We start from the raw sequence: 26,192 nt of genomic DNA, 5'->3' as shown, positions 1-26,192 counted from the left end.
GGACAAGGGGGACAGCAGCCTTCACGTGACGGGCGGTTTCTGCTTTCTCTCCTTGCAGCCGGGCTCTGTGGATGCTGAGGCTGCTCTGGGCTCCGCCAGGGCTCTGCTGCGGCTCAGCACCGGGCCGGAAGAAGCCAAAGAAGAACCGGTGTGAGCTGCAGCAGAGACGTGCCCGAGCATTTCGGCAACGCAGCTCAAGCCTGCAGAGTGCACGCCTCCAGGGGAAAACATGACACCCCCCCCCCGCCCCAAATAAACTTGTTCAATAACTTGTGAAATGAAATCAATGTGGGATGACCCCAAATGACGTTTCTCAGCTTGCTCAAGCTTTAGCTCAGCCCTTCTCTGAACAGTTCTCTGCCCCACCTGCCCTTTAGTTCACAAGTGCTCCCTCCCTCTTTTCCCCCAGTGAGTTGCCAGCTCAGGGTGGTCTCTGTCGCACTGTAGCCTTCCTTGATGCCCCTGACCACGAGGAGGAGGAGCGAGCCCCAGGTTTAGGGACTCATCCTGTCACTGGCAGAAGAACAGCAATGTCTCAGAGGTCCGGCGAGACCTGAGTGTCATTCAAGAGCTGCCCTCCAGGCCTCAGCTCTCCTCACTGTTAGCTTCCCACTGCCACTTTTCCTCGTCCTTGCAGCAGGATGAGCTCTGTGAATGCCCTTGACCCTCCCCACTCCTGCCAGCCCAGCCACCCAGCTCAGTTCGGCTTAAGCTGAAGCTTCTTTGTCTCCTCTGGCACGCCAGTGCAGTTCCCTCTGCGGGGAGCAGCAGCCCCAGAGCACAGCAGGCAACAGCGCAGGCCGCACCTGCACCAGCTCCCCTCCACGCGTGGCTGGGCTCTTGGTGGCAACTAAATGCTCCCTGTTTGCAGCTGTCACTGGAGGATGGCCCCAGGGCAGAGCCCAGCCGGGCTCCCACCGCATCCCCCGGAGCTTGGGGCAGACAGTGGTCCCAGAGCTGAGGTTAATGGTGCGCAGCCGGCGCTGCGGCTCGCAGTCAGTGTTTGCAAGTGTTGCCTTCTCACCTCCTGCAAGTTGTGGGGAAAACGAGCTGTGCGGCCGGGCCAGCACTGCCCCTCTGGGCAGTGACAAGGCTCAAGGTCTTTGCTGTTGCAGAGGAGCCGGCATTGAGCCTTAGCAGGGCCCGGCAGGTGCGGAGCCGGATCTCGCCTGCTGCCCGGGGCTCGCTGCCCGCCAACCGCCCCCACCCGCCGCGCTGCGTTCTGCAGGGATAGAAGGCTCTGTCTGCACAAGGGTTCCCATAATGTCTTTGTACCCGTGGCTGCGGAACGAGCACGGAGAGCGAAAGTGTCAGTCACGTTGCTTGTGCAACGCATCAAAGAAATGCGGTCGCCAGTCGGGCTATAACCAGAGACGTTTATTAAAAGTGTCGATAGCTTTTATAATCTTTTCACCATCGGGTTAGAATAGTGTGAGCCTGGATAGCCAATAGTAAAATTGTTAATAAGCTTGCTAACCAATAATAGTCGTGATCAAGTCCCTAACAGCAACATCAGACTTTTCTCCCAAAGATAAATGCTTGTGTAATACTTCTTTCTGCAAACTATTGTGCACCTGCTACTTGTTACATTTTTAAAAACTTTGTTCCATCTCTCCTGCCTTGACTGAATAGTCCTTGCTTTCTAACTAAACGCTCTGTGTTCTCCCAGTTGCAAGTTCCCGGTGTTTTCTTACTCTACTGGGTCTTTCTGACTAAGCACTGAAGTCAAGACTCAAAATGCGTAACACCTTCTTTTTCTAATTGAATCTCTTGATCACAACAACACTCCCCCACAAACAGCCCTGGTTCCTCAGAGCCTGCCTGTACATTCCCGAAGCAAACTTCAGAGAAAGAAATGATCGGGTTTCTGCACCCTTTCATTCACCGTGATGCGCCGTCAGGAGGCTGCTGTTGCCTCTGCCTTGTGAATTGGACCCCACGGCTGCTGTGGCACCCCTTCCGGCTGCCACCTGCATTTTTCAGCCAAACTGCAACTGCCGCTTTCAAGCAGGCCTATCCACGGTGCTTTCACGACAGCGAAGTCAGTCTTTTTGTCGCAGGCATAAGGATCAGCAGATACTGGAATGCCCACCACCCCTGAGCACTAAGGCGAGGAGAATGAAAGCCATACAGGCCACATTCACAGCGCTCAAACGCAGCCCTGTTGCTGGTGCTCTTGAAATAGAATCAGCTGACAGAGGCCAGCACAGAAATTGCCTCTGGAGTGTGGAATGAAACGAAAAACTCCACCGGGAGAAAGAGGAAGCAGAACTTCTGCACTCGCTTCATTGCTTCTTCCCAGCAGCAGGAGACGTGGATGTCCAGAGGTACGTGCCGCTGCTGCTGACCACAGTGAGAGCACAGCCTGCTGCCCAGTCCCAGCGGGAACCCCAGCCCAGCCCGGGGAGCTCCCGCAGCGTCGGCAGCTCAGCGGACGCGGTGCCGGGGCCGCAGCCCCGGGGACACGCCCGCCCATTGTGGGGCAGCGGCGCAGGCGCAATGTCCTGCGGCCCAAACTTGCTGCTGCTGCCACGCACGGCCCATCCTTCTCCCCCTCCTCCTCTCCCAGCACGGCGCAAATTGCACCTCGCGGGATGCTTCCCCGGAGGCTGCTCAGGCGCCCCGCTCCTCTTTCCACCTGAGCGTCACTGCGGAGGAATCTTTGGCGCGCTTCCGTAAGCCCGGGCCTCTGGCTTCGTGCTGAATCGGGGATGCAAACGGCCTTGTTAAGAAAGTCAAAAGCCAAGGGAACGGATTAGGAATTATTAGAAAAAACTACCCTTCTTCCAGGCAAGGTACACCAAGTCATTTCCCACATTTCTCCTTTGCAGATTCTTTCAGTCGTCTGCTCGGAGAGCTCCAGCTTCTTCTGGTGCTTCCCATGAACCGATTGTACTCTTGATTTGCGCACCAACGCACCAGATGTGCAAGCATCTACGCTGAACTCAGAAACCAACCGCCTCTGTCAGACCATTCTCACGTTCCAGGTCACTTGCAAGATGTCCACTGAGAGCTTGGAAGGATTAGCCCACAGCTCTCCACTTCTGGCTGCAGGCTCCGGAGATTCTTTCTCTCCATTCAGCCAGCCTAACAACTGCTGCTACCCCCTCCTCCTGTTTCCTTAGCCTAGAACAGTAACGACGGAAACCTTACCCACCGCACAACTCGCTAGCCCACCAGGAGGAGAAAGGACAAGTTGTCAAGCTCTCAAAACCTTGGTCCGGCTTTGCTGCAAGAGTCGTGCTGCACGCACAGTGTGGCAAGCCAAGAGAAGCTGCACGTGATGGCACATCTTGTGACAGGAGCTCGAGCAAGGTCTCCAGGAAAGGGTCTTGGAAAGAGCAGACATCACTGTGGGCAAGATTCTTGCAAAAGCAAAACAGCTTCCCAGAAGTGACATGCAAACGGAAAGAAACAGCCCAAGATGTTCCCGTATACTATTAATTGCTTCCCTTCTAGGCTCCCCTTTTCTGTCTTGCACTAGTTCTACCCCACCGTCATTCCAAACTGATCTTACCTAGAAGACCTAGGACTTAGCAAGTTTGAGACACTCTACAGTATCATTAGCTACACACAGTTTGCCTTCTCCCTGTTTGGCTTTGAAAGCAATGCTGGAGACACCAGAAGCCTGCCAACGGAAGATTTTAGAGCCCAGTGCATTGCTCGGCTCTGGCTTCTAGAGACAGGGCATGTGCTCCCATGGGACTGCACCCTCAGCAGTGACAATAGACAGCAGAAGCAACAAAGGTGATTCCCATGACACTGTCGCAGGGCTCAAGACTCCGTGTCTTGGCTTCACATGGCAAAGTTCACTGTCTGTTTGGACAGACTCAGCATCCAAACTAGTCTGCTTTTCTACCTGTGTCAATGAACAGCAGGAGAAGGAAACCAGCCTGCAGTTTCTTTGCAGAGAGGGCCTTTGCTCCCGGCTGAAAGTGCTGGATTGGCAGGGAGGAGGCAGACAGCTGAGAGCTGAGCTGCTCTATTGGACTGGCATCAGAACTCGGCAAAAAGAGTGTTTCCATTCTTTTCCTTGAATCCTCCTATCGGCAGTCTCCGATTTTCACCTGGAACCGGACAAGAAAATAGCAACAGCCCTGGCGACGAGGGCACCGCGCCGGGCACGGCCCCGCCGCTCCCACTGCCCACGCCGAGCGGCCGGGGAGCAGCGCTGCGCCCCGCAGGGGCCGCACGTCTCCCTCCTCACGTCCTGCTCTGCCCTCCCACGGGGCTGGCTCCGCCTGGCGCTGGCAGGCGCCTCATTCAGCACTTTGCTCTGCTCCAGGCAAAAAGTGCGGACAGCGCTTTGCTTGCTCGTGAGCAAGAGACCGCGGCGCGGGGCGAGCGAGCAGCAGGGGCAAGTTGCAAGACTGCCGCAAGGAAGAGTTACAATCTGGTGAAGAGGAAGCTAAACAAGACGGTGCGTGTGGCGCGGCTGCGGGAGGAAGAGATGCTCCGTGACTCCGCTTCGGCCCCGGAGCGCAGCGGCCCGTGCTGGCCCGGGGCGCGCGGGGCTCGGCCGCGGGGCGCGCGGCGGAAAAACGGACACCCGGGCAACAGACACACGGACACGCGGACAAACGCTCCCAGCGCTTCAGCGGCAGCGGCGGCAGCGGCAGCAGCGGCAGCAGCAGAAGAGCAACACAAAAGCAGCGGTTCTCCAGAGCCTCCGCGTTCCTTCTCCTGCTCCTCCTCTCCTTCTCCCAGCGTCCCGCATCCCCTGTCCCGCTCTCCCTTCAGTGCTCCACCCCCTCCGCCCCTTCCGCGGCCTCCCTCTCCCCATGCCAGGCCGGGCCATGCGCCCGGCCCGCCCGCGGCCCCGGGCGGGGCTGCGCCCTCCCCGCCCCCGGGCGTCCCGCCGCGGTCTCGCCTCCGCCCGGCTCTTGCCGTACTGGCGGTGGCGCTGCTGGGCGGGCATCAGTGCCTGCCTCTTGGGCAGCATTGCCAGCCTCTGGCTCCGGCTGGTCCGACTCCGGCCCCGGCCCCAGGCCCGCCTCCGACTCCGACTCCGGCCCCGGCCCCGGCCCCGGCCCCGGCCCCGGCCCCGGCCCCGGCTCCTCCCGGGACCCGCCGCGGACACAGACGGCGCGGCCGCTCCCGCCGCGTCCGCGGCGTCTTCCCCGGTCCGAGCTCTTCCCCTCGGCAGCGCGGCCCCCGCCCCCGAGCTGCCGGTGTCCCCTTCGAAAGAGGCAACATCTGGGGATACCCGGCCCGGGGCGGTTGAGGAGCGGCCGCGGGCCGTTTCTGGAGCCGGGCCGAGCGCTGACAGCCGCGTGTCGCCGGCAGGGAAGGCGCAGCAGGGCCTGACGGAGCGCTACCGGGTGGGCTCGCTGCTGGGGCGCGGCGGCTTCGGCAGCGTGTTCGCGGCGACGCGGCTCTCGGACGGCGCCCCGGTGAGTGGCGGGGCCGGCGGCGGGCGCAGGAGGAGGGGGGGCGGAGGAGGAGGAGGGCGCAGGAGAAGGAGGATGGGGCTCGGCAGGGCGGGCGGCGAGCTCAACCCGCTGCTTCCCTTGGCTTGCAGGTGGCCATCAAACGGGTGCCACGGAACCGCATCCGTCATTGGGGCGAGCTGGTGAGTGAGCGGGGGGAGGAGGGGGGTGGTGGGCAGCGGGAGAAGCCGGGGCGTGACGGGCGGGGATAAGCCGAGGCCCGGGAGGGTGGAAGGCGGCAGGACGCCTCGGGGGAGAGCGGGCGTGGGGGCAGCGGAGGGCGCAGAGCATCCCGGGCTGGGCGAGGGCCTTCCCGAGCCCTGGCACGGCATCAGCCCCACTGACGGCATCGTGCTCCTCCCGCAGCCCAACGGCACCAGCGCACCACTCGAGGTCGTGCTGCTGGACAAGGTGTCCACCGGCTTCCCTGGTGTGGTGCAGCTCCTCGAGTGGCTCGAGCTCCCCAACAACGTGGTGCTGGTGATGGAGCGGCCGGAGCACTCTCAGGACCTGCTTCGTTTTATTCGAGAGCGGGGCTTCCTGTCAGAGGAGGTGGCACGGGAGCTCTTCCGCCAGGTCCTGGAGGCCGTGCGGCACTGCACCAGCTGCGGGGTCCTTCACAGGGACCTGAAACCAGAGAACATCCTGGTTGACCTGGCCACCGGCCAGGCCAAATTGATTGACTTTGGCTGCGGCACCCACCTGCAAGACACAGCCTACACCCGCTTTGCAGGTGAGTCCCCGCCGGGGTAGGCTCCCGGTGCCGGCATCTCGCGGCCCAGCCTGGCTGTGGCAGCGGGGATTCTCCCTTTTGATGCCAGGACCGAGTGTTCAGCCCAGTTGCTTTTGAGTGTGGGTGGCCAGGGGGCCATCTTCCAGCGCTGCTGGCAGCCTTCGCCAGCCACTCTGCCCAGGACTGGCGCTGGGGCTGGGGCAGCCAGCGTGACAAAAACACACCCGTGGGTGGGGGTAGCAGAGAGGGTGGGGCCAGAAGCTGTGCACCCGCCGGTTTGGTGTGCAGGCGAGAAAGGGCTTGGACTGCTCAGCTTGCCTGGTTTGCCTTGGCTTCAGAATGTTTTTTGGGGCAATGCAGGCAGGCAGGGTGAAGGCATGGTTTTTCCCCCCCGGCACTGAGCGGGTTTTCCCTTTGCGTGGAATGCTCGGGCCTTGCCAGGGCTTCCGCTGCCCTCTTGCGACACCGGTGGCTTCTTTTACAACCCACAGTTTGTCCGCAAGTCACAGGCGCTGGCGAGAGGGCAGCGGGTCACGCCGCGTGCCACTGGTGCGGCCCCCGCGTGCCCAGGGATGCTGGGGCGAGGCTCCGGGAGCAGGCAGCATCCCCCTAATGAACTGCCTCTCTATTCCGTAGGAACACCATCGTACAGCCCCCCGGAATGGAACCACTTTGGCTGGTACTACGGCGAGGCAGCTACCGTCTGGTCCCTGGGCATCGTGCTGCACCAGATGGTCTGCGGGCAGCACCCGTTCCCGAAGGGCCGGAACATCAGCTGGGGCCAGCTGTCGCTCCCACAACGGCTCTCTCAAGGTGGATGCTCATCTCTGCGGCACGGGGGGAATAGCGGTGCTGGGAGACAGCAGCAGGCTCACGAGCATCCCGCTCTGGCAGCTGCCGAGGAGGTGGCACATGCCCCGCTCTCCTGCTCTCCTCCAAAACAAAGAATGGATGGGAAAGTTCAGGCACAGCTTGGAGCCGCCATGGCATGGCCTGGGCATGGCAATAGTGGGGCAAAGCGGACAGGAGCCTTCTGCAACTGACCGGCGCTTTCTGGTTTCTCCCCGCAGACTGCAAGGAACTCATCAGATGGTGTCTGTCCCTGCACTCCTTGGACAGGCCCTCATTAGAAGACCTGTCGTGTGATCCTTGGCTGCAGGATATTCACCATCCGTAGAAGAAGGGAGAGAGCCACAGGCACACTTTGATCCAGGGAGCCGGTAAGTTACAGCTCCACACGTGCCTTGGCAAGAAGAAGCCAAGAAACGCAGGCTTTTTTGCCCTGCCTGTATCGCTGCGCAGGGGTCGTCAGATGGGAACACGCAGCCCTTGTGCTGGAGCTGAGCTGCTCTTCCCAGCACTGGTGGCCGCCGTGCAAGCTGCTTTTGCTTGTCCTGCTTCACTGACAGCCGGGGCCCTGGGCGGGGCACTGACAGCCTGCTCTCAGCCGCAGGGAAGAAGGAGCCCCTGGAGAAGCTGTGCCAGGTGGGGCTGCTGCGTCTGGAGACATGGAGGACGACGTCAAGGATGACGAGCTCTTCCTCGACCTGGCCACCGGCAAGCTGAAGATGATGGGCTTTGATTCTGGCACCTTCTTCAAAGCCAGGCTCCACAGCGAATTTACAGATGAGTCCACACCCAGGGGGATGCTCCCAGATTTGGGCATTGCACGGCCTGGCCGGGAAGCAAAGGTTCCCCCCTTTGCTGGGGCGGATGCAACTAATTCTTCAGCCGGCTGCCAAGCTGCTTTTCGGCGGGGCGGGCGGGATGGGCTGGGGTGCTTACGAAATGGGAGTCGGCCCCTGGCCCTGCCAACAGCCCCCACCACCCACTGTTCCCCGGGCTGGGGCTGGGGCTGGGGCTGGGGCAGCCAGCCCGACACAAACAAGCCCCCATGGCAGGAGCAGAGGTGGCGCTCCAGGAGCTGTGCACGGGCTGCTTTGTTTTGCGGGAAAGGAAGGGCTCGGGCTGCTCCACTCCCCTTGTTTGCTTCGGGCTCGCCGTGCCTGTTGGGGGGCAGTGCAGGGGGGAAGGGAGAAAGCGTGGGCTTCCCTCGCCCGTGGGTGGGTTTTTCCCCAGCATGTAGGGAAGGTTGGGCCTTCCTCAGGCCCCCGACAGAGAGAAGATTTTTGACCTTTTTTCTTGTTTCTCCTTTTGGTCTGTAATCCCTTTTCATTAATTTGTTGTTTGTTTTTCTTCGAGGAAGCGTTGTAGGTGGTGTCCAGTCTGGATCGGGAAGTGCTTGGGACCAGCTGCGGCGTGGATGGGACGTGGCCTTGGAGAAGGCCGAGGACATCGCTTGGGAGCAGCTTTTCTTCCGGCGGCGGGTGGCGTGCGGTGGGTCCCCGTCTTCTTGGCACGGGTGGGATAAGGGCTTTTGGGAGATGGCAGCGAGCACAGGAGCATCCCGCTCTGGGCAGCTGCTGAGGAGGTGGATCTGCCACGGCTGGCTGCGGGTGGTGGCACGTGTCCTGCCATCCTGCTCTCCTGCCAAAGGCAGCAGGGACGGGCGGCTTCGGGCACCGCTCTGAGCACGGCCAGCACGGCCTGGGCACCGCGGGCGGCTGGGACAAGGGGGACAGCAGCCTTCACGTGACGGGCGGTTTCTGCTTTCTCTCCTTGCAGCCGGGCTCTGTGGATGCTGAGGCTGCTCTGGGCTCCGCCAGGGCTCTGCTGCGGCTCAGCACCGGGCCGGAAGAAGCCAAAGAAGAACCGGTGTGAGCTGCAGCAGAGACGTGCCCGAGCATTTCGGCAACGCAGCTCAAGCCTGCAGAGTGCACGCCTCCAGGGGAAAACATGACACCCCCCCCGCCCCAAATAAACTTGTTCAATAACTTGTGAAATGAAATCAATGTGGGATGACCCCAAATGACGTTTCTCAGCTTGCTCAAGCTTTAGCTCAGCCCTTCTCTGAACAGTTCTCTGCCCCACCTGCCCTTTAGTTCACAAGTGCTCCCTCCCTCTTTTCCCCCAGTGAGTTGCCAGCTCAGGGTGGTCTCTGTCGCACTGTAGCCTTCCTTGATGCCCCTGACCACGAGGAGGAGGAGCGAGCCCCAGGTTTAGGGACTCATCCTGTCACTGGCAGAAGAACAGCAATGTCTCAGAGGTCCGGTGAGACCTGAGTGTCATTCAAGAGCTGCCCTCCAGGCCTCAGCTCTCCTCACTGTTAGCTTCCCACTGCCACTTTTCCTCGTCCTTGCAGCAGGATGAGCTCTGTGAATGCCCTTGACCCTCCCCACTCCTGCCAGCCCAGCCACCCAGCTCAGTTCGGCTTAAGCTGAAGCTTCTTTGTCTCCTCTGGCACGCCAGTGCAGTTCCCTCTGCGGGGAGCAGCAGCCCCAGAGCACAGCAGGCAACAGCGCAGGCCGCACCTGCACCAGCTCCCCTCCACGCGTGGCTGGGCTCTTGGTGGCAACTAAATGCTCCCTGTTTGCAGCTGTCACTGGAGGATGGCCCCAGGGCAGAGCCCAGCCGGGCTCCCACCGCATCCCCCGGAGCTTGGGGCAGACAGTGGTCCCAGAGCTGAGGTTAATGGTGCGCAGCCGGCGCTGCGGCTCGCAGTCAGTGTTTGCAAGTGTTGCCTTCTCACCTCCTGCAAGTTGTGGGGAAAACGAGCTGTGCGGCCGGGCCAGCACTGCCCCTCTGGGCAGTGACAAGGCTCAAGGTCTTTGCTGTTGCAGAGGAGCCGGCATTGAGCCTTAGCAGGGCCCGGCAGGTGCGGAGCCGGATCTCGCCTGCTGCCCGGGGCTCGCTGCCCGCCAACCGCCCCCACCCGCCGCGCTGCGTTCTGCAGGGATAGAAGGCTCTGTCTGCACAAGGGTTCCCATAATGTCTTTGTACCCGTGGCTGCGGAACGAGCACGGAGAGCGAAAGTGTCAGTCACGTTGCTTGTGCAACGCATCAAAGAAATGCGGTCGCCAGTCGGGCTATAACCAGAGACGTTTATTAAAAGTGTCGATAGCTTTTATAATCTTTTCACCATCGGGTTAGAATAGTGTGAGCCTGGATAGCCAATAGTAAAATTGTTAATAAGCTTGCTAACCAATAATAGTCGTGATCAAGTCCCTAACAGCAACATCAGACTTTTCTCCCAAAGATAAATGCTTGTGTAATACTTCTTTCTGCAAACTATTGTGCACCTGCTACTTGTTACATTTTTAAAAACTTTGTTCCATCTCTCCTGCCTTGACTGAATAGTCCTTGCTTTCTAACGAAACGCTCTGTGTTCTCCCAGTTGCAAGTTCCCGGTGTTTTCTTACTCTACTGGGTCTTTCTGACTAAGCACTGAAGTCAAGACTCAAAATGCGTAACACCTTCTTTTTCTAATTGAATCTCTTGATCACAACAACACTCCCCCACAAACAGCCCTGGTTCCTCAGAGCCTGCCTGTACATTCCCGAAGCAAACTTCAGAGAAAGAAATGATCGGGTTTCTGCACCCTTTCATTCACCGTGATGCGCCGTCAGGAGGCTGCTGTTGCCTCTGCCTTGTGAATTGGACCCCACGGCTGCTGTGGCACCCCTTCCGGCTGCCACCTGCATTTTTCAGCCAAACTGCAACTGCCGCTTTCAAGCAGGCCTATCCACGGTGCTTTCACGACAGCGAAGTCAGTCTTTTTGTCGCAGGCATAAGGATCAGCAGATACTGGAATGCCCACCACCCCTGAGCACTAAGGCGAGGAGAATGAAAGCCATACAGGCCACATTCACAGCGCTCAAACGCAGCCCTGTTGCTGGTGCTCTTGAAATAGAATCAGCTGACAGAGGCCAGCACAGAAATTGCCTCTGGAGTGTGGAATGAAACGAAAAACTCCACCGGGAGAAAGAGGAAGCAGAACTTCTGCACTCGCTTCATTGCTTCTTCCCAGCAGCAGGAGACGTGGATGTCCAGAGGTACGTGCCGCTGCTGCTGACCACAGTGAGAGCACAGCCTGCTGCCCAGTCCCAGCGGGAACCCCAGCCCAGCCCGGGGAGCTCCCGCAGCGTCGGCAGCTCAGCGGACGCGGTGCCGGGGCCGCAGCCCCGGGGACACGCCCGCCCATTGTGGGGCAGCGGCGCAGGCGCAATGTCCTGCGGCCCAAACTTGCTGCTGCTGCCACGCACGGCCCATCCTTCTCCCCCTCCTCCTCTCCCAGCACGGCGCAAATTGCACCTCGCGGGATGCTTCCCCGGAGGCTGCTCAGGCGCCCCGCTCCTCTTTCCACCTGAGCGTCACTGCGGAGGAATCTTTGGCGCGCTTCCGTAAGCCCGGGCCTCTGGCTTCGTGCTGAATCGGGGATGCAAACGGCCTTGTTAAGAAAGTCAAAAGCCAAGGGAACGGATTAGGAATTATTAGAAAAAACTACCCTTCTTCCAGGCAAGGTACACCAAGTCATTTCCCACATTTCTCCTTTGCAGATTCTTTCAGTCGTCTGCTCGGAGAGCTCCAGCTTCTTCTGGTGCTTCCCATGAACCGATTGTACTCTTGATTTGCGCACCAACGCACCAGATGTGCAAGCATCTACGCTGAACTCAGAAACCAACCGCCTCTGTCAGACCATTCTCACGTTCCAGGTCACTTGCAAGATGTCCACTGAGAGCTTGGAAGGATTAGCCCACAGCTCTCCACTTCTGGCTGCAGGCTCCGGAGATTCTTTCTCTCCATTCAGCCAGCCTAACAACTGCTGCTACCCCCTCCTCCTGTTTCCTTAGCCTAGAACAGTAACGACGGAAACCTTACCCACCGCACAACTCGCTAGCCCACCAGGAGGAGAAAGGACAAGTTGTCAAGCTCTCAAAACCTTGGTCCGGCTTTGCTGCAAGAGTCGTGCTGCACGCACAGTGTGGCAAGCCAAGAGAAGCTGCACGTGATGGCACATCTTGTGACAGGAGCTCGAGCAAGGTCTCCAGGAAAGGGTCTTGGAAAGAGCAGACATCACTGTGGGCAAGATTCTTGCAAAAGCAAAACAGCTTCCCAGAAGTGACATGCAAACGGAAAGAAACAGCCCAAGATGTTCCTGTATACTATTAATTGCTTCCCTTCTAGGCTCCCCTTTTCTGTCTTGCACTAGTTCTACCCCACCGTCATTCCAAACTGATCTTACCTAGAAGACCTAGGACTTAGCAAGTTTGAGACACTCTACAGTATCATTAGCTACACACAGTTTGCCTTCTCCCTGTTTGGCTTTGAAAGCAATGCTGGAGACACCAGAAGCCTGCCAACGGAAGATTTTAGAGCCCAGTGCATTGCTCGGCTCTGGCTTCTAGAGACAGGGCATGTGCTCCCATGGGACTGCACCCTCAGCAGTGACAATAGACAGCAGAAGCAACAAAGGTGATTCCCATGACACTGTCGCAGGGCTCAAGACTCCGTGTCTTGGCTTCACATGGCAAAGTTCACTGTCTGTTTGGACAGACTCAGCATCCAAACTAGTCTGCTTTTCTACCTGTGTCAATGAACAGCAGGAGAAGGAAACCAGCCTGCAGTTTCTTTGCAGAGAGGGCCTTTGCTCCCGGCTGAAAGTGCTGGATTGGCAGGGAGGAGGCAGACAGCTGAGAGCTGAGCTGCTCTATTGGACTGGCATCAGAACTCGGCAAAAAGAGTGTTTCCATTCTTTTCCTTGAATCCTCCTATCGGCAGTCTCCGATTTTCACCTGGAACCGGACAAGAAAATAGCAACAGCCCTGGCGACGAGGGCACCGCGCCGGGCACGGCCCCGCCGCTCCCACTGCCCACGCCGAGCGGCCGGGGAGCAGCGCTGCGCCCCGCAGGGGCCGCACGTCTCCCTCCTCACGTCCTGCTCTGCCCTCCCACGGGGCTGGCTCCGCCTGGCGCTGGCAGGCGCCTCATTCAGCACTTTGCTCTGCTCCAGGCAAAAAGTGCGGACAGCGCTTTGCTTGCTCGTGAGCAAGAGACCGCGGCGCGGGGCGAGCGAGCAGCAGGGGCAAGTTGCAAGACTGCCGCAAGGAAGAGTTACAATCTGGTGAAGAGGAAGCTAAACAAGACGGTGCGTGTGGCGCGGCTGCGGGAGGAAGAGATGCTCCGTGACTCCGCTTCGGCCCCGGAGCGCAGCGGCCCGTGCTGGCCCGGGGCGCGCGGGGCTCGGCCGCGGGGCGCGCGGCGGAAAAACGGACACCCGGGCAACAGACACACGGACACGCGGACAAACGCTCCCAGCGCTTCAGCGGCAGCGGCGGCAGCGGCAGCAGCGGCAGCAGCAGAAGAGCAACACAAAAGCAGCGGTTCTCCAGAGCCTCCGCGTTCCTTCTCCTGCTCCTCCTCTCCTTCTCCCAGCGTCCCGCATCCCCTGTCCCGCTCTCCCTTCAGTGCTCCACCCCCTCCGCCCCTTCCGCGGCCTCCCTCTCCCCATGCCAGGCCGGGCCATGCGCCCGGCCCGCCCGCGGCCCCGGGCGGGGCTGCGCCCTCCCCGCCCCCGGGCGTCCCGCCGCGGTCTCGCCTCCGCCCGGCTCTTGCCGTACTGGCGGTGGCGCTGCTGGGCGGGCATCAGTGCCTGCCTCTTGGGCAGCATTGCCAGCCTCTGGCTCCGGCTGGTCCGACTCCGGCCCCGGCCCCGGCCCCAGGCCCGCCTCCGACTCCGACTCCGGCCCCGGCCCCGGCCCCGGCCCCGGCCCCGGCCCCGGCCCCGGCCCCGGCTCCTCCCGGGACCCGCCGCGGACACAGACGGCGCGGCCGCTCCCGCCGCGTCCGCGGCGTCTTCCCCGGTCCGAGCTCTTCCCCTCGGCAGCGCGGCCCCCGCCCCCGAGCTGCCGGTGTCCCCTTCGAAAGAGGCAACATCTGGGGATACCCGGCCCGGGGCGGTTGAGGAGCGGCCGCGGGCCGTTTCTGGAGCCGGGCCGAGCGCTGACAGCCGCGTGTCGCCGGCAGGGAAGGCGCAGCAGGGCCTGACGGAGCGCTACCGGGTGGGCTCGCTGCTGGGGCGCGGCGGCTTCGGCAGCGTGTTCGCGGCGACGCGGCTCTCGGACGGCGCCCCGGTGAGTGGCGGGGCCGGCGGCGGGCGCAGGAGGAGGGGGGGCGGAGGAGGAGGAGGGCGCAGGAGAAGGAGGATGGGGCTCGGCAGGGCGGGCGGCGAGCTCAACCCGCTGCTTCCCTTGGCTTGCAGGTGGCCATCAAACGGGTGCCACGGAACCGCATCCGTCATTGGGGCGAGCTGGTGAGTGAGCGGGGGGAGGAGGGGGGTGGTGGGCAGCGGGAGAAGCCGGGGCGTGACGGGCGGGGATAAGCCGAGGCCCGGGAGGGTGGAAGGCGGCAGGACGCCTCGGGGGAGAGCGGGCGTGGGGGCAGCGGAGGGCGCAGAGCATCCCGGGCTGGGCGAGGGCCTTCCCGAGCCCTGGCACGGCATCAGCCCCACTGACGGCATCGTGCTCCTCCCGCAGCCCAACGGCACCAGCGCACCACTCGAGGTCGTGCTGCTGGACAAGGTGTCCACCGGCTTCCCTGGTGTGGTGCAGCTCCTCGAGTGGCTCGAGCTCCCCAACAACGTGGTGCTGGTGATGGAGCGGCCGGAGCACTCTCAGGACCTGCTTCGTTTTATTCGAGAGCGGGGCTTCCTGTCAGAGGAGGTGGCACGGGAGCTCTTCCGCCAGGTCCTGGAGGCCGTGCGGCACTGCACCAGCTGCGGGGTCCTTCACAGGGACCTGAAACCAGAGAACATCCTGGTTGACCTGGCCACCGGCCAGGCCAAATTGATTGACTTTGGCTGCGGCACCCACCTGCAAGACACAGCCTACACCCGCTTTGCAGGTGAGTCCCCGCCGGGGTAGGCTCCCGGTGCCGGCATCTCGCGGCCCAGCCTGGCTGTGGCAGCGGGGATTCTCCCTTTTGATGCCAGGACCGAGTGTTCAGCCCAGTTGCTTTTGAGTGTGGGTGGCCAGGGGGCCATCTTCCAGCGCTGCTGGCAGCCTTCGCCAGCCACTCTGCCCAGGACTGGCGCTGGGGCTGGGGCAGCCAGCGTGACAAAAACACACCCGTGGGTGGGGGTAGCAGAGAGGGTGGGGCCAGAAGCTGTGCACCCGCCGGTTTGGTGTGCAGGCGAGAAAGGGCTTGGACTGCTCAGCTTGCCTGGTTTGCCTTGGCTTCAGAATGTTTTTTGGGGCAATGCAGGCAGGCAGGGTGAAGGCATGGTTTTTCCCCCCCGGCACTGAGCGGGTTTTCCCTTTGCGTGGAATGCTCGGGCCTTGCCAGGGCTTCCGCTGCCCTCTTGCGACACCGGTGGCTTCTTTTACAACCCACAGTTTGTCCGCAAGTCACAGGCGCTGGCGAGAGGGCAGCGGGTCACGCCGCGTGCCACTGGTGCGGCCCCCGCGTGCCCAGGGATGCTGGGGCGAGGCTCCGGGAGCAGGCAGCATCCCCCTAATGAACTGCCTCTCTATTCCGTAGGAACACCATCGTACAGCCCCCCGGAATGGAACCACTTTGGCTGGTACTACGGCGAGGCAGCTACCGTCTGGTCCCTGGGCATCGTGCTGCACCAGATGGTCTGCGGGCAGCACCCGTTCCCGAAGGGCCGGAACATCAGCTGGGGCCAGCTGTCGCTCCCACAACGGCTCTCTCAAGGTGGATGCTCATCTCTGCGGCACGGGGGGAATAGCGGTGCTGGGAGACAGCAGCAGGCTCACGAGCATCCCGCTCTGGCAGCTGCCGAGGAGGTGGCACATGCCCCGCTCTCCTGCTCTCCTCCAAAACAAAGAATGGATGGGAAAGTTCAGGCACAGCTTGGAGCCGCCATGGCATGGCCTGGGCATGGCAATAGTGGGGCAAAGCGGACAGGAGCCTTCTGCAACTGACCGGCGCTTTCTGGTTTCTCCCCGCAGACTGCAAGGAACTCATCAGATGGTGTCTGTCCCTGCACTCCTTGGACAGGCCCTCATTAGAAGACCTGTCGTGTGATCCTTGGCTGCAGGATATTCACCATCCGTAGAAGAAGGGAGAGAGCCACAGGCACACTTTGATCCAGGGAGCCGGTAAGTTACAGCTCCACACGTGCCTTGGCAAGAAGAAGCCAAGAAACGCAGGCTTTTTTGCCCTGCCTGTATCGCTGCGCAGGGGTCGTCAGATGGGAACACGCAGCCCTTGTGCTGGAGCTGAGCTGCTCTTCCCAGCACTGGTGGCCGCCGTGCAAGCTGCTTTTGCTTGTCCTGCTTCACTGACAGCCGGGGCCCTGGGCGGGGCACTGACAGCCTGCTCTCAGCCGCAGGGAAGAAGGAGCCCCTGGAGAAGCTGTGCCAGGTGGGGCTGCTGCGTCTGGAGACATGGAGGACGACGTCAAGGATGACGAGCTCTTCCTCGACCTGGCCACCGGCAAGCTGAAGATGATGGGCTTTGATTCTGGCACCTTCTTCAAAGCCAGGCTCCACAGCGAATTTACAGATGAGTCCACACCCAGGGGGATGCTCCCAGATTTGGGCATTGCACGGCCTGGCCGGGAAGCAAAGGTTCCCCCCTTTGCTGGGGCGGATGCAACTAATTCTTCAGCCGGCTGCCAAGCTGCTTTTCGGCGGGGCGGGCGGGATGGGCTGGGGTGCTTACGAAATGGGAGTCGGCCCCTGGCCCTGCCAACAGCCCCCACCACCCACTGTTCCCCGGGCTGGGGCTGGGGCTGGGGCTGGGGCAGCCAGCCCGACACAAACAAGCCCCCATGGCAGGAGCAGAGGTGGCGCTCCAGGAGCTGTGCACGGGCTGCTTTGTTTTGCGGGAAAGGAAGGGCTCGGGCTGCTCCACTCCCCTTGTTTGCTTCGGGCTCGCCGTGCCTGTTGGGGGGCAGTGCAGGGGGGAAGGGAGAAAGCGTGGGCTTCCCTCGCCCGTGGGTGGGTTTTTCCCCAGCATGTAGGGAAGGTTGGGCCTTCCTCAGGCCCCCGACAGAGAGAAGATTTTTGACCTTTTTTCTTGTTTCTCCTTTTGGTCTGTAATCCCTTTTCATTAATTTGTTGTTTGTTTTTCTTCGAGGAAGCGTTGTAGGTGGTGTCCAGTCTGGATCGGGAAGTGCTTGGGACCAGCTGCGGCGTGGATGGGACGTGGCCTTGGAGAAGGCCGAGGACATCGCTTGGGAGCAGCTTTTCTTCCGGCGGCGGGTGGCGTGCGGTGGGTCCCCGTCTTCTTGGCACGGGTGGGATAAGGGCTTTTGGGAGATGGCAGCGAGCACAGGAGCATCCCGCTCTGGGCAGCTGCTGAGGAGGTGGATCTGCCACGGCTGGCTGCGGGTGGTGGCACGTGTCCTGCCATCCTGCTCTCCTGCCAAAGGCAGCAGGGACGGGCGGCTTCGGGCACCGCTCTGAGCACGGCCAGCACGGCCTGGGCACCGCGGGCGGCTGGGACAAGGGGGACAGCAGCCTTCACGTGACGGGCGGTTTCTGCTTTCTCTCCTTGCAGCCGGGCTCTGTGGATGCTGAGGCTGCTCTGGGCTCCGCCAGGGCTCTGCTGCGGCTCAGCACCGGGCCGGAAGAAGCCAAAGAAGAACCGGTGTGAGCTGCAGCAGAGACGTGCCCGAGCATTTCGGCAACGCAGCTCAAGCCTGCAGAGTGCACGCCTCCAGGGGAAAACATGACACCCCCCCCGCCCCAAATAAACTTGTTCAATAACTTGTGAAATGAAATCAATGTGGGATGACCCCAAATGACGTTTCTCAGCTTGCTCAAGCTTTAGCTCAGCCCTTCTCTGAACAGTTCTCTGCCCCACCTGCCCTTTAGTTCACAAGTGCTCCCTCCCTCTTTTCCCCCAGTGAGTTGCCAGCTCAGGGTGGTCTCTGTCGCACTGTAGCCTTCCTTGATGCCCCTGACCACGAGGAGGAGGAGCGAGCCCCAGGTTTAGGGACTCATCCTGTCACTGGCAGAAGAACAGCAATGTCTCAGAGGTCCGGTGAGACCTGAGTGTCATTCAAGAGCTGCCCTCCAGGCCTCAGCTCTCCTCACTGTTAGCTTCCCACTGCCACTTTTCCTCGTCCTTGCAGCAGGATGAGCTCTGTGAATGCCCTTGACCCTCCCCACTCCTGCCAGCCCAGCCACCCAGCTCAGTTCGGCTTAAGCTGAAGCTTCTTTGTCTCCTCTGGCACGCCAGTGCAGTTCCCTCTGCGGGGAGCAGCAGCCCCAGAGCACAGCAGGCAACAGCGCAGGCCGCACCTGCACCAGCTCCCCTCCACGCGTGGCTGGGCTCTTGGTGGCAACTAAATGCTCCCTGTTTGCAGCTGTCACTGGAGGATGGCCCCAGGGCAGAGCCCAGCCGGGCTCCCACCGCATCCCCCGGAGCTTGGGGCAGACAGTGGTCCCAGAGCTGAGGTTAATGGTGCGCAGCCGGCGCTGCGGCTCGCAGTCAGTGTTTGCAAGTGTTGCCTTCTCACCTCCTGCAAGTTGTGGGGAAAACGAGCTGTGCGGCCGGGCCAGCACTGCCCCTCTGGGCAGTGACAAGGCTCAAGGTCTTTGCTGTTGCAGAGGAGCCGGCATTGAGCCTTAGCAGGGCCCGGCAGGTGCGGAGCCGGATCTCGCCTGCTGCCCGGGGCTCGCTGCCCGCCAACCGCCCCCACCCGCCGCGCTGCGTTCTGCAGGGATAGAAGGCTCTGTCTGCACAAGGGTTCCCATAATGTCTTTGTACCCGTGGCTGCGGAACGAGCACGGAGAGCGAAAGTGTCAGTCACGTTGCTTGTGCAACGCATCAAAGAAATGCGGTCGCCAGTCGGGCTATAACCAGAGACGTTTATTAAAAGTGTCGATAGCTTTTATAATCTTTTCACCATCGGGTTAGAATAGTGTGAGCCTGGATAGCCAATAGTAAAATTGTTAATAAGCTTGCTAACCAATAATAGTCGTGATCAAGTCCCTAACAGCAACATCAGACTTTTCTCCCAAAGATAAATGCTTGTGTAATACTTCTTTCTGCAAACTATTGTGCACCTGCTACTTGTTACATTTTTAAAAACTTTGTTCCATCTCTCCTGCCTTGACTGAATAGTCCTTGCTTTCTAACGAAACGCTCTGTGTTCTCCCAGTTGCAAGTTCCCGGTGTTTTCTTACTCTACTGGGTCTTTCTGACTAAGCACTGAAGTCAAGACTCAAAATGCGTAACACCTTCTTTTTCTAATTGAATCTCTTGATCACAACAACACTCCCCCACAAACAGCCCTGGTTCCTCAGAGCCTGCCTGTACATTCCCGAAGCAAACTTCAGAGAAAGAAATGATCGGGTTTCTGCACCCTTTCATTCACCGTGATGCGCCGTCAGGAGGCTGCTGTTGCCTCTGCCTTGTGAATTGGACCCCACGGCTGCTGTGGCACCCCTTCCGGCTGCCACCTGCATTTTTCAGCCAAACTGCAACTGCCGCTTTCAAGCAGGCCTATCCACGGTGCTTTCACGACAGCGAAGTCAGTCTTTTTGTCGCAGGCATAAGGATCAGCAGATACTGGAATGCCCACCACCCCTGAGCACTAAGGCGAGGAGAATGAAAGCCATACAGGCCACATTCACAGCGCTCAAACGCAGCCCTGTTGCTGGTGCTCTTGAAATAGAATCAGCTGACAGAGGCCAGCACAGAAATTGCCTCTGGAGTGTGGAATGAAACGAAAAACTCCACCGGGAGAAAGAGGAAGCAGAACTTCTGCACTCGCTTCATTGCTTCTTCCCAGCAGCAGGAGACGTGGATGTCCAGAGGTACGTGCCGCTGCTGCTGACCACAGTGAGAGCACAGCCTGCTGCCCAGTCCCAGCGGGAACCCCAGCCCAGCCCGGGGAGCTCCCGCAGCGTCGGCAGCTCAGCGGACGCGGTGCCGGGGCCGCAGCCCCGGGGACACGCCCGCCCATTGTGGGGCAGCGGCGCAGGCGCAATGTCCTGCGGCCCAAACTTGCTGCTGCTGCCACGCACGGCCCATCCTTCTCCCCCTCCTCCTCTCCCAGCACGGCGCAAATTGCACCTCGCGGGATGCTTCCCCGGAGGCTGCTCAGGCGCCCCGCTCCTCTTTCCACCTGAGCGTCACTGCGGAGGAATCTTTGGCGCGCTTCCGTAAGCCCGGGCCTCTGGCTTCGTGCTGAATCGGGGATGCAAACGGCCTTGTTAAGAAAGTCAAAAGCCAAGGGAACGGATTAGGAATTATTAGAAAAAACTACCCTTCTTCCAGGCAAGGTACACCAAGTCATTTCCCACATTTCTCCTTTGCAGATTCTTTCAGTCGTCTGCTCGGAGAGCTCCAGCTTCTTCTGGTGCTTCCCATGAACCGATTGTACTCTTGATTTGCGCACCAACGCACCAGATGTGCAAGCATCTACGCTGAACTCAGAAACCAACCGCCTCTGTCAGACCATTCTCACGTTCCAGGTCACTTGCAAGATGTCCACTGAGAGCTTGGAAGGATTAGCCCACAGCTCTCCACTTCTGGCTGCAGGCTCCGGAGATTCTTTCTCTCCATTCAGCCAGCCTAACAACTGCTGCTACCCCCTCCTCCTGTTTCCTTAGCCTAGAACAGTAACGACGGAAACCTTACCCACCGCACAACTCGCTAGCCCACCAGGAGGAGAAAGGACAAGTTGTCAAGCTCTCAAAACCTTGGTCCGGCTTTGCTGCAAGAGTCGTGCTGCACGCACAGTGTGGCAAGCCAAGAGAAGCTGCACGTGATGGCACATCTTGTGACAGGAGCTCGAGCAAGGTCTCCAGGAAAGGGTCTTGGAAAGAGCAGACATCACTGTGGGCAAGATTCTTGCAAAAGCAAAACAGCTTCCCAGAAGTGACATGCAAACGGAAAGAAACAGCCCAAGATGTTCCCGTATACTATTAATTGCTTCCCTTCTAGGCTCCCCTTTTCTGTCTTGCACTAGTTCTACCCCACCGTCATTCCAAACTGATCTTACCTAGAAGACCTAGGACTTAGCAAGTTTGAGACACTCTACAGTATCATTAGCTACACACAGTTTGCCTTCTCCCTGTTTGGCTTTGAAAGCAATGCTGGAGACACCAGAAGCCTGCCAACGGAAGATTTTAGAGCCCAGTGCATTGCTCGGCTCTGGCTTCTAGAGACAGGGCATGTGCTCCCATGGGACTGCACCCTCAGCAGTGACAATAGACAGCAGAAGCAACAAAGGTGATTCCCATGACACTGTCGCAGGGCTCAAGACTCCGTGTCTTGGCTTCACATGGCAAAGTTCACTGTCTGTTTGGACAGACTCAGCATCCAAACTAGTCTGCTTTTCTACCTGTGTCAATGAACAGCAGGAGAAGGAAACCAGCCTGCAGTTTCTTTGCAGAGAGGGCCTTTGCTCCCGGCTGAAAGTGCTGGATTGGCAGGGAGGAGGCAGACAGCTGAGAGCTGAGCTGCTCTATTGGACTGGCATCAGAACTCGGCAAAAAGAGTGTTTCCATTCTTTTCCTTGAATCCTCCTATCGGCAGTCTCCGATTTTCACCTGGAACCGGACAAGAAAATAGCAACAGCCCTGGCGACGAGGGCACCGCGCCGGGCACGGCCCCGCCGCTCCCACTGCCCACGCCGAGCGGCCGGGGAGCAGCGCTGCGCCCCGCAGGGGCCGCACGTCTCCCTCCTCACGTCCTGCTCTGCCCTCCCACGGGGCTGGCTCCGCCTGGCGCTGGCAGGCGCCTCATTCAGCACTTTGCTCTGCTCCAGGCAAAAAGTGCGGACAGCGCTTTGCTTGCTCGTGAGCAAGAGACCGCGGCGCGGGGCGAGCGAGCAGCAGGGGCAAGTTGCAAGACTGCCGCAAGGAAGAGTTACAATCTGGTGAAGAGGAAGCTAAACAAGACGGTGCGTGTGGCGCGGCTGCGGGAGGAAGAGATGCTCCGTGACTCCGCTTCGGCCCCGGAGCGCAGCGGCCCGTGCTGGCCCGGGGCGCGCGGGGCTCGGCCGCGGGGCGCGCGGCGGAAAAACGGACACCCGGGCAACAGACACACGGACACGCGGACAAACGCTCCCAGCGCTTCAGCGGCAGCGGCGGCAGCGGCAGCAGCGGCAGCAGCAGAAGAGCAACACAAAAGCAGCGGTTCTCCAGAGCCTCCGCGTTCCTTCTCCTGCTCCTCCTCTCCTTCTCCCAGCGTCCCGCATCCCCTGTCCCGCTCTCCCTTCAGTGCTCCACCCCCTCCGCCCCTTCCGCGGCCTCCCTCTCCCCATGCCAGGCCGGGCCATGCGCCCGGCCCGCCCGCGGCCCCGGGCGGGGCTGCGCCCTCCCCGCCCCCGGGCGTCCCGCCGCGGTCTCGCCTCCGCCCGGCTCTTGCCGTACTGGCGGTGGCGCTGCTGGGCGGGCATCAGTGCCTGCCTCTTGGGCAGCATTGCCAGCCTCTGGCTCCGGCTGGTCCGACTCCGGCCCCGGCCCCGGCCCCAGGCCCGCCTCCGACTCCGACTCCGGCCCCGGCCCCGGCCCCGGCCCCGGCCCCGGCCCCGGCCCCGGCCCCGGCTCCTCCCGGGACCCGCCGCGGACACAGACGGCGCGGCCGCTCCCGCCGCGTCCGCGGCGTCTTCCCCGGTCCGAGCTCTTCCCCTCGGCAGCGCGGCCCCCGCCCCCGAGCTGCCGGTGTCCCCTTCGAAAGAGGCAACATCTGGGGATACCCGGCCCGGGGCGGTTGAGGAGCGGCCGCGGGCCGTTTCTGGAGCCGGGCCGAGCGCTGACAGCCGCGTGTCGCCGGCAGGGAAGGCGCAGCAGGGCCTGACGGAGCGCTACCGGGTGGGCTCGCTGCTGGGGCGCGGCGGCTTCGGCAGCGTGTTCGCGGCGACGCGGCTCTCGGACGGCGCCCCGGTGAGTGGCGGGGCCGGCGGCGGGCGCAGGAGGAGGGGGGGCGGAGGAGGAGGAGGGCGCAGGAGAAGGAGGATGGGGCTCGGCAGGGCGGGCGGCGAGCTCAACCCGCTGCTTCCCTTGGCTTGCAGGTGGCCATCAAACGGGTGCCACGGAACCGCATCCGTCATTGGGGCGAGCTGGTGAGTGAGCGGGGGGAGGAGGGGGGTGGTGGGCAGCGGGAGAAGCCGGGGCGTGACGGGCGGGGATAAGCCGAGGCCCGGGAGGGTGGAAGGCGGCAGGACGCCTCGGGGGAGAGCGGGCGTGGGGGCAGCGGAGGGCGCAGAGCATCCCGGGCTGGGCGAGGGCCTTCCCGAGCCCTGGCACGGCATCAGCCCCACTGACGGCATCGTGCTCCTCCCGCAGCCCAACGGCACCAGCGCACCACTCGAGGTCGTGCTGCTGGACAAGGTGTCCACCGGCTTCCCTGGTGTGGTGCAGCTCCTCGAGTGGCTCGAGCTCCCCAACAACGTGGTGCTGGTGATGGAGCGGCCGGAGCACTCTCAGGACCTGCTTCGTTTTATTCGAGAGCGGGGCTTCCTGTCAGAGGAGGTGGCACGGGAGCTCTTCCGCCAGGTCCTGGAGGCCGTGCGGCACTGCACCAGCTGCGGGGTCCTTCACAGGGACCTGAAACCAGAGAACATCCTGGTTGACCTGGCCACCGGCCAGGCCAAATTGATTGACTTTGGCTGCGGCACCCACCTGCAAGACACAGCCTACACCCGCTTTGCAGGTGAGTCCCCGCCGGGGTAGGCTCCCGGTGCCGGCATCTCGCGGCCCAGCCTGGCTGTGGCAGCGGGGATTCTCCCTTTTGATGCCAGGACCGAGTGTTCAGCCCAGTTGCTTTTGAGTGTGGGTGGCCAGGGGGCCATCTTCCAGCGCTGCTGGCAGCCTTCGCCAGCCACTCTGCCCAGGACTGGCGCTGGGGCTGGGGCAGCCAGCGTGACAAAAACACACCCGTGGGTGGGGGTAGCAGAGAGGGTGGGGCCAGAAGCTGTGCACCCGCCGGTTTGGTGTGCAGGCGAGAAAGGGCTTGGACTGCTCAGCTTGCCTGGTTTGCCTTGGCTTCAGAATGTTTTTTGGGGCAATGCAGGCAGGCAGGGTGAAGGCATGGTTTTTCCCCCCCGGCACTGAGCGGGTTTTCCCTTTGCGTGGAATGCTCGGGCCTTGCCAGGGCTTCCGCTGCCCTCTTGCGACACCGGTGGCTTCTTTTACAACCCACAGTTTGTCCGCAAGTCACAGGCGCTGGCGAGAGGGCAGCGGGTCACGCCGCGTGCCACTGGTGCGGCCCCCGCGTGCCCAGGGATGCTGGGGCGAGGCTCCGGGAGCAGGCAGCATCCCCCTAATGAACTGCCTCTCTATTCCGTAGGAACACCATCGTACAGCCCCCCGGAATGGAACCACTTTGGCTGGTACTACGGCGAGGCAGCTACCGTCTGGTCCCTGGGCATCGTGCTGCACCAGATGGTCTGCGGGCAGCACCCGTTCCCGAAGGGCCGGAACATCAGCTGGGGCCAGCTGTCGCTCCCACAACGGCTCTCTCAAGGTGGATGCTCATCTCTGCGGCACGGGGGGAATAGCGGTGCTGGGAGACAGCAGCAGGCTCACGAGCATCCCGCTCTGGCAGCTGCCGAGGAGGTGGCACATGCCCCGCTCTCCTGCTCTCCTCCAAAACAAAGAATGGATGGGAAAGTTCAGGCACAGCTTGGAGCCGCCATGGCATGGCCTGGGCATGGCAATAGTGGGGCAAAGCGGACAGGAGCCTTCTGCAACTGACCGGCGCTTTCTGGTTTCTCCCCGCAGACTGCAAGGAACTCATCAGATGGTGTCTGTCCCTGCACTCCTTGGACAGGCCCTCATTAGAAGACCTGTCGTGTGATCCTTGGCTGCAGGATATTCACCATCCGTAGAAGAAGGGAGAGAGCCACAGGCACACTTTGATCCAGGGAGCCGGTAAGTTACAGCTCCACACGTGCCTTGGCAAGAAGAAGCCAAGAAACGCAGGCTTTTTTGCCCTGCCTGTATCGCTGCGCAGGGGTCGTCAGATGGGAACACGCAGCCCTTGTGCTGGAGCTGAGCTGCTCTTCCCAGCACTGGTGGCCGCCGTGCAAGCTGCTTTTGCTTGTCCTGCTTCACTGACAGCCGGGGCCCTGGGCGGGGCACTGACAGCCTGCTCTCAGCCGCAGGGAAGAAGGAGCCCCTGGAGAAGCTGTGCCAGGTGGGGCTGCTGCGTCTGGAGACATGGAGGACGACGTCAAGGATGACGAGCTCTTCCTCGACCTGGCCACCGGCAAGCTGAAGATGATGGGCTTTGATTCTGGCACCTTCTTCAAAGCCAGGCTCCACAGCGAATTTACAGATGAGTCCACACCCAGGGGGATGCTCCCAGATTTGGGCATTGCACGGCCTGGCCGGGAAGCAAAGGTTCCCCCCTTTGCTGGGGCGGATGCAACTAATTCTTCAGCCGGCTGCCAAGCTGCTTTTCGGCGGGGCGGGCGGGATGGGCTGGGGTGCTTACGAAATGGGAGTCGGCCCCTGGCCCTGCCAACAGCCCCCACCACCCACTGTTCCCCGGGCTGGGGCTGGGGCTGGGGCTGGGGCAGCCAGCCCGACACAAACAAGCCCCCATGGCAGGAGCAGAGGTGGCGCTCCAGGAGCTGTGCACGGGCTGCTTTGTTTTGCGGGAAAGGAAGGGCTCGGGCTGCTCCACTCCCCTTGTTTGCTTCGGGCTCGCCGTGCCTGTTGGGGGGCAGTGCAGGGGGGAAGGGAGAAAGCGTGGGCTTCCCTCGCCCGTGGGTGGGTTTTTCCCCAGCATGTAGGGAAGGTTGGGCCTTCCTCAGGCCCCCGACAGAGAGAAGATTTTTGACCTTTTTTCTTGTTTCTCCTTTTGGTCTGTAATCCCTTTTCATTAATTTGTTGTTTGTTTTTCTTCGAGGAAGCGTTGTAGGTGGTGTCCAGTCTGGATCGGGAAGTGCTTGGGACCAGCTGCGGCGTGGATGGGACGTGGCCTTGGAGAAGGCCGAGGACATCGCTTGGGAGCAGCTTTTCTTCCGGCGGCGGGTGGCGTGCGGTGGGTCCCCGTCTTCTTGGCACGGGTGGGATAAGGGCTTTTGGGAGATGGCAGCGAGCACAGGAGCATCCCGCTCTGGGCAGCTGCTGAGGAGGTGGATCTGCCACGGCTGGCTGCGGGTGGTGGCACGTGTCCTGCCATCCTGCTCTCCTGCCAAAGGCAGCAGGGACGGGCGGCTTCGGGCACCGCTCTGAGCACGGCCAGCACGGCCTGGG

General features: G+C 61.3%; 3 protein-coding genes across 3 annotated transcripts; all 3 read left to right on the top strand.

Annotated features, from left to right (window-relative positions):
* The first annotated feature begins 1,263 nt into the window (after positions 1 to 1,263).
* Positions 1,264 to 7,705, top strand: LOC125333350 (serine/threonine-protein kinase pim-1-like). The gene is made up of 11 exons (XM_048319213.1): positions 1,264 to 1,309; positions 2,303 to 2,352; positions 2,570 to 2,675; positions 4,054 to 4,193; positions 4,286 to 4,491; positions 5,147 to 5,393; positions 5,522 to 5,572; positions 5,796 to 6,162; positions 6,799 to 6,975; positions 7,233 to 7,382; positions 7,610 to 7,705. The coding sequence occupies exons 1-10, from the start codon at positions 1,264 to 1,266 to the stop codon at positions 7,337 to 7,339; spliced, it is 1,497 nt and encodes a 498-aa protein (XP_048175170.1). The 3' UTR covers positions 7,340 to 7,382; positions 7,610 to 7,705.
* Positions 7,706 to 9,257: 1,552 nt separating this feature from the next.
* Positions 9,258 to 16,444, top strand: LOC125333349 (serine/threonine-protein kinase pim-1-like). The gene is made up of 9 exons (XM_048319211.1): positions 9,258 to 9,273; positions 9,599 to 9,722; positions 12,781 to 13,218; positions 13,886 to 14,132; positions 14,261 to 14,311; positions 14,535 to 14,901; positions 15,538 to 15,714; positions 15,972 to 16,121; positions 16,349 to 16,444. Exons 1-8 carry the CDS (start codon positions 9,258 to 9,260, stop codon positions 16,076 to 16,078), a joined length of 1,527 nt encoding a protein of 508 aa, XP_048175168.1. The 3' UTR covers positions 16,079 to 16,121; positions 16,349 to 16,444.
* Positions 16,445 to 17,996: 1,552 nt separating this feature from the next.
* LOC125333348 (serine/threonine-protein kinase pim-1-like) lies at positions 17,997 to 25,183 on the top strand. Its single transcript, XM_048319210.1, has 9 exons — positions 17,997 to 18,012; positions 18,338 to 18,461; positions 21,520 to 21,957; positions 22,625 to 22,871; positions 23,000 to 23,050; positions 23,274 to 23,640; positions 24,277 to 24,453; positions 24,711 to 24,860; positions 25,088 to 25,183. The coding sequence occupies exons 1-8, from the start codon at positions 17,997 to 17,999 to the stop codon at positions 24,815 to 24,817; spliced, it is 1,527 nt and encodes a 508-aa protein (XP_048175167.1). The 3' UTR covers positions 24,818 to 24,860; positions 25,088 to 25,183.
* Positions 25,184 to 26,192: the final 1,009 nt, after the last annotated feature.

Source organism: Corvus hawaiiensis, chromosome 14 (assembly GCF_020740725.1).
Source record: "Corvus hawaiiensis isolate bCorHaw1 chromosome 14, bCorHaw1.pri.cur, whole genome shotgun sequence".
Lineage (NCBI taxonomy): Eukaryota > Metazoa > Chordata > Aves > Passeriformes > Corvidae > Corvus > Corvus hawaiiensis.
This window is presented reverse-complemented; position numbering and strand designations above follow the sequence as displayed.